Source organism: Humulus lupulus, chromosome 5, assembly GCF_963169125.1.
Source record: "Humulus lupulus chromosome 5, drHumLupu1.1, whole genome shotgun sequence".
In the NCBI taxonomy this organism is placed as follows: domain Eukaryota; kingdom Viridiplantae; phylum Streptophyta; class Magnoliopsida; order Rosales; family Cannabaceae; genus Humulus; species Humulus lupulus.
In genome coordinates, this window is record NC_084797.1 from 208,077,945 (window position 1) to 208,083,562 (window position 5,618).

The 5,618-nt window shown below is 32.4% G+C and overlaps 1 protein-coding gene across 2 annotated transcripts; it reads left to right on the forward strand.

Annotated features, from left to right (window-relative positions):
* Positions 1-493: 493 nt before the first annotated feature.
* LOC133778097 (ubiquitin carboxyl-terminal hydrolase 3) lies at positions 494-3,685 on the forward strand. Of its 2 annotated transcripts, none has more exons than XM_062217922.1 (9): positions 494-675; positions 1,247-1,378; positions 1,464-1,502; positions 1,592-1,697; positions 2,212-2,270; positions 2,361-2,435; positions 2,718-2,820; positions 2,904-2,980; positions 3,200-3,685. In XM_062217922.1, exons 1-9 carry the CDS (start codon positions 601-603, stop codon positions 3,287-3,289), a joined length of 756 nt encoding a protein of 251 aa, XP_062073906.1. In that variant the 5' UTR covers positions 494-600; the 3' UTR covers positions 3,290-3,685. The 2 variants fall into 2 exon arrangements, with proteins under 2 accessions (XP_062073906.1, XP_062073907.1); XM_062217923.1 differs by having other exon boundaries at positions 2,718-2,766.
* The last annotated feature ends 1,933 nt before the right edge of the window (positions 3,686-5,618 follow it).

A 5,618-nucleotide genomic window follows, 5' to 3' on the forward strand; every position in this document is an offset into this window, starting at 1 on the left:
AAAAATCAGTAATCTGTATTATTCAGTAAATAATATTTACTTTGGTTAGAAACTCGTGCTGATAACGTATTATGAAACTATTGAGAATAAACTAAAATATAAATCAGAAAAATAGATAAATAAATAGTAATGCAAAAAAAAAAGTGAAATCTTATGTATCATTTCAATAAGAAAAGATTCTTATTTATATAGATAAATGTGTCATAAAAAGAAATCGGGTAACTATCTTCAATAAAATTAAGAAGTATCGCTGATATTTAACTTTAGTAACATAGTAATTTTTGATTGTTGACATTCATATATATATATATATATATAATATTTATTACAAATATAAAATTATGAAACCTTTATTTTTTAATAATAATAGATGGAACTTTTGTTGTTATGCAGTTTGGGCTTTTCAGATGGGCTTAATTATCTTCGGATGACTATTGAAGCAGCTTCTAGATCCATACCATCCAAAACATATATATAACTTATAACCAATAGGAAACTGCTCGACTCACACTTGTTCTTCTCAGTCTCAATCCTCTGCCGATTCCTTCCAAATCTTGAAAACCCTACGAAACCAAACGCAGAATCTCTCATCTTCCAACAATGGCTACTTTAGATGAAAGTCCTGCTGCAAAGAGGTGGCTTCCTCTTGAAGCTAATCCCGATGTCATGAACCAGGTCTTTATTTTTTTTCCTTTTCCAGATTTTATCTCTCAAACTTAGTAATCGATTTTCAAATTTTGAGTTTTTTTTTTTTCTTTCTTTCATTTATTGTTTATGTTATGAATATATTCTGAGTCTCAAGTGAAGATTCTTTGGAAAAATTTGCTTTAATTGCATGGAAGGTTTTAAATTTTAAGAACTTCAACTCAACCTGCCTTATGGAAGGGACTTGGACCATAATGAGTTCGCTACAAAGTTTTCTGAGAAGAGTGAATGCCTGTTTATTCAAAATTTCCAAAAGAAATTAAAACAAAAAAAAAAAAAGTTCTGGGTTTTGCTACTGCTGGGTGGGTGTCTTGCAAAAAAAAGAAAAGAACAAAAGAAAAAGAAACTTTAGTTTTGGTGGTTAAATTAGCCGAAATTTAAAGATTTTTCCTCCTATGAGTTGTGAGTTTTAAAGTGCCACTTATAGTAGGATGGTCTATGCTTTAACCTTGTGAAATAGAAACTTTGTGATTGAATGTACGGTGAAGCATATTTTAAGTAAAAGGAATCTTCGTTTTAGCGTGCAATTTTCATGATGCAGTTCCTATGGGGGCTTGGTCTTCCGGAGACTGAAGCAGAATGCTACGATGTTTATGGATTTGATCAAGAACTTTTAGAAATGGTTCCAAAGCCTGTATTGGCCGTGCTATTCCTTTATCCTATAACCTCACAGGTATCTGTTTTAATTTTCTTTAGTTTATTTCTGATTTTCTTATATACGGGAGGATGGTCATTTTAAAAGTTTTAACTGTATCCAGAGTGAAGAAGAGAGAATGCTACAGGCAAATGAAATGAAGGTGAGTGGTGCTTACATTTAATCCTAGCATTTATGTAAAAAATTTGGCATTAAAAATTGGTTTCATGTAAAACAATTTGTTGGTTATAGGAACCTCATGGTAAAGTTTACTTTATGAAACAAACTGTGGGAAATGCTTGTGGAACAGTTGGACTTCTGCATGCTGTTGCAAATATCACTTCAGAGATCAAGCTTCGTAAGTTTTGTCTACGGATTTTTTCTTTCACTGATGATATTTGCTGCATATGCATATGGTGGTCGCGTAACATTTTGTTATTTAAATGTTATGGCATCTTTATAAGTAGATTTTAATTTTGAGTTATTCTTAGAACTGACCACTTCAGACTTGTTCTAAGCTGTTTAAACTAGATTGAATCAGATTTGTTCAAAGCTGTTTAAAATAGTTCGAATCACTTCGAACAGCTATGCTTGTTGTCAGGACTTTTCAGCAAAAATTTATTTCTCTTCCATTGTTTCACCTTAGAACAACTCAAAGGTTTGGAATAAAAATATTTTGAAACACACCCTTGTCATTTAAAAAACAAAATCACGTAAAAGACTTGCAGGGATAGTTCTTCATGTTTTTGAATAGCATTTTCTGATTGCATTTTGTTTTATCCCTATAATAATGAATCTTAACTTATCTAAGCAATCGTTTCATTATTGTTTATTGTACAAACTATTTTGGCGTGCTTTGTTGTTATTTTCAGATGATGGGTCATTTTTAGATAAGTTTTTCAAATCTACTGCGAGCTTGGGTCCATTAGAGGTTCTACTTCTATATTTGGCTTCATCATTTGATGTATACCTACATAATTCCTTTCTTCTGTCTCATTCTTGCATGTTTATATATGTGTAGCGAGCACGATATCTTGAGAATGACAGAGAAATGGAAGTTGCTCATTCCATAGCAGCGACTGCTGGTGAGACAGAGGTAAGGTGTCTAAAATTATAGGTGATTAGGCTTACATTTATTTTGACCTAGTGAGGTTTTGTTTTTAAGTTAAAAGAGTGCACATTAGGAAGAAATACAAGCATTTGATTGATTTGGTTTACCCATTTATATTTCGGACTGTCCTCTCCAATCTTTATCTCCAAAAAGTTTTTTCAGTTCAATTCCCTCCACCCAAAAAAAAAATGACAACTAAAAGTAATGTGATACATTTGTTATTTAGTTTGTCCAGTTGTCTCTCATTTTACCACTTTTTCTTTGCAGGCTTCTGATAATGTGAATACTCATTTTATCTGCTTCACATGTGTGGATGGTACATTCTTTGTTGGTTCTCTATCTCTGTGTGTGGGTTTTATAGTATCAAAATGTATTCCCGCTGAAATTATTAGACACATTCTGAAGAATTTTTAAGTGTATATAGTATGACTTACATACCAAACCTTTTCATAGGTGTTCTGTACGAGCTTGACGGAAGAAAGACAGGACCAATCTCTCATGGTGCATCTTCCCCAAGCACTCTTTTGCAGGTATATATGCCTGTACATAAATGATTTACTGGGTAATTGGGATGCTATTATATAACTTTGGTAAAATGGTTTCCTATTGTTTCATTTTTAAATGTCTATCCATTGAATGTGGCCTTGATGCAACCAAGTCCTTTTTCGTTTGTTGCTGTAACCTAGCCAGTTCTCCCAACTTTTTGAGCCTGTTCCACTGGTAATTTTTCTTGTTTTTCACTTGAACAGGATGCTGCTAAAGTCATACTAGGCATGATACAGAAAAATCCCGACTCACTCGACTTTAATGTCATTGCCCTTTCGAAGAAATCTCGTTGAAGTTGCTACTGCGAGATCATCCGAGCCCCATATGGACGGTTTAAAATTTTAGTGATGTAACTGTGCTCAAGGGATGTCGTTTTCGTTTAGGTCACTCTGTGCTTCAAGTATTTCCAGTTATTTTGTGGGCTAAATACTGGAGTGTTTATTATCCTCAGGCTCATGGTTTTGTTGACATGATACAATTGTCATTTTGTTTGTTGCTTTAGATGGTAGTAGGTACACAACTCATCTTAGGGGCATGTTTGGCCCAGAGAGAGAAATAAGGTAACTGTGTTAGAAAGTTCTCGTTTAGCTTAAATTGAAGAGATTTTTTTTAGCAAAATGGCAGCGATACAATGTTCTCAATGATCGAAAGCACCTCACATATGTTGACTTGCTTTCTTTACAAGCATATTTCTGCCCTGTTTATCTGTTTGGCCTCATTCATACACAAACGTGTCTCAAGTGTACAGTTCTACAAAGCTTCTCTCCTAAAAATCTTTAAAGATCTTATTTTTATTTTAACTACAAAGTATATGCCTTAATCCTTATATACTTCAAATAAGCAATTTTATTCTGAAATCGTCTTGCTCGGAATTTTTTTATTATATATGTAATTATTAGTAGTATAAGCAGATTAGAGAGCAAGAGAAAATTGGCTTGGAGCTCAGAACTTAAGCAGAAACGGCATGGTAGTGCGGTGAGAGGAGTATGCACTTTTTTTTCCCTAATATAATTGGAGTGGGATGGGGTGGGTAAAAACCCGCCCTGGTTCCGCAACTAATTCCCGGTGAATTTTTTTTTTATTTCTTAAATTGTTACTTAACTCTCTATATATTTCTTTTTATTTTGACGTTGTAAGCTTCTAACATTAATTCTTAGTTCATTTAACACGTTTTATTACACAATTGGTTCATATATGAAAAAGAAAAAAAAATCTCTGATAAATAAAATTAAAAAAATATTAAATTAAGTGGTCTAATAAAAATATAATTGTAAAATTCTATATGAAATAAATAAAAAATTGTCAGATTTTATAAATCCCCCCTCCTTCCAAATTCTCTTTTTCCGTCTATCCCCTCCTTTTCTTTTCAAGAGAAATCACCGAGCATACGACTTTTCCAAAAAAAAAATTCTACTTTTATGTTTTTTTTTTTCACTTTTATATTAAAATATATTTTACCTTTTTCATTTTTACGTTCTCTTCTTATTTCTTTTCACTCTCTATTATCTACTTCTTCATTGCTCTTTAGTGTCATCTATCATTCTCTCTTTTCTTCTTCTTCACTGCTCTTCAATTCCTCTTTTCTTCTCTTCTTCCCGTTTCTCTTATCTCTCTTCTTTTTGTTTCACTTTCTTCTCTTCTTTTCTTCCTGTTTCTCTTCTCTCTCTTCTCTTTGTTTCACTTTCTTATCTTTTATTCTTCGTCTCTACAGTAAGAATTTAGGGTTTTATGGTAAGTTTAATGGTTTTGAGTTTCTTTCATTTCCTATCTTATTTATTTTCCCTTTTGTTTCTGGAGCACAAGCTTGCACCCTTTATTTTTTATTGTTCCTTTTCTTCATTTGACATTAAGGACGTCTAAGAGTTAGTGAGCATCACAATGTGTGCATTAATTTTGACTTTGGGGGTTCTATGACCCATTATTTTAGAGCATATTACTAGTTGTTTTGATTTAAAGAGTTTTATGTTTCACTGGATTTGATTTGGTATGCTTTATAATAATTGCAATTGATTCTATTACATGGGTGTTTCACTGCACTTGGTGTTTATGACAATAATTTGTATATACTAGGCCTATTATGTTGGTTAGGTTGGTTGATTATTATTTATTTTGCTTATGTTGCTTAATGGGTTGCTAAATAGTTTTAAGGGTTGTTATAGGGAGTTGCTATATAATTTTAGTGGTTGTTATATAGTTTTAATGATTGTTATATAGTTGTAAGAGTTTCTATAAAGGGTTCCTAGCTATGTAGTCGTAAGGGTTGCTATATAGTCTTTAGGGTTGCTTATGAGGTTCGTGGGTTGTTTTCTATGTTTTTGCATAATGTTGCTTTAGATTTTCCAGAGTTTCTTAATAGGATGTTTTATATGTTGCTAATTAGTATTATGGGTTGCTTAATTGGTTGTTGTGTAGTCTTAAGGTTGCTATAGAGAGTTGCAATGTAGTTTTATGGGTTGCTAAGGAGTTTCAATGATTTCTTAACGGGCTGTTTTACATGTAGCTGCTTAGTATTATGGGTTGCTTTTTGCTTATAAGTTTTGAGGGTTTCTTAACAAGTTGTTATATGGGTTGCTGGATGTGACTAAATTTTTTTTTTTACATGCTATACTGTCTTATGGGTTG

Bases quoted from the DNA above. Each gene is read 5' to 3' on its own strand.
- LOC133778097 (XM_062217922.1), top strand. From the start codon at position 601: ATGGCTACTTTAGATGAAAGTCCTGCTGCAAAGAGGTGGCTTCCTCTT. The intron at 676-1,246 runs GTCTTTATTTTT...TTCATGATGCAG, and splicing joins ATCCCGATGTCATGAACCAG to TTCCTATGGGGGCTTGGTCT. The intron at 2,436-2,717 runs GTAAGGTGTCTA...TTTTCTTTGCAG, and splicing joins CGACTGCTGGTGAGACAGAG to GCTTCTGATAATGTGAATAC.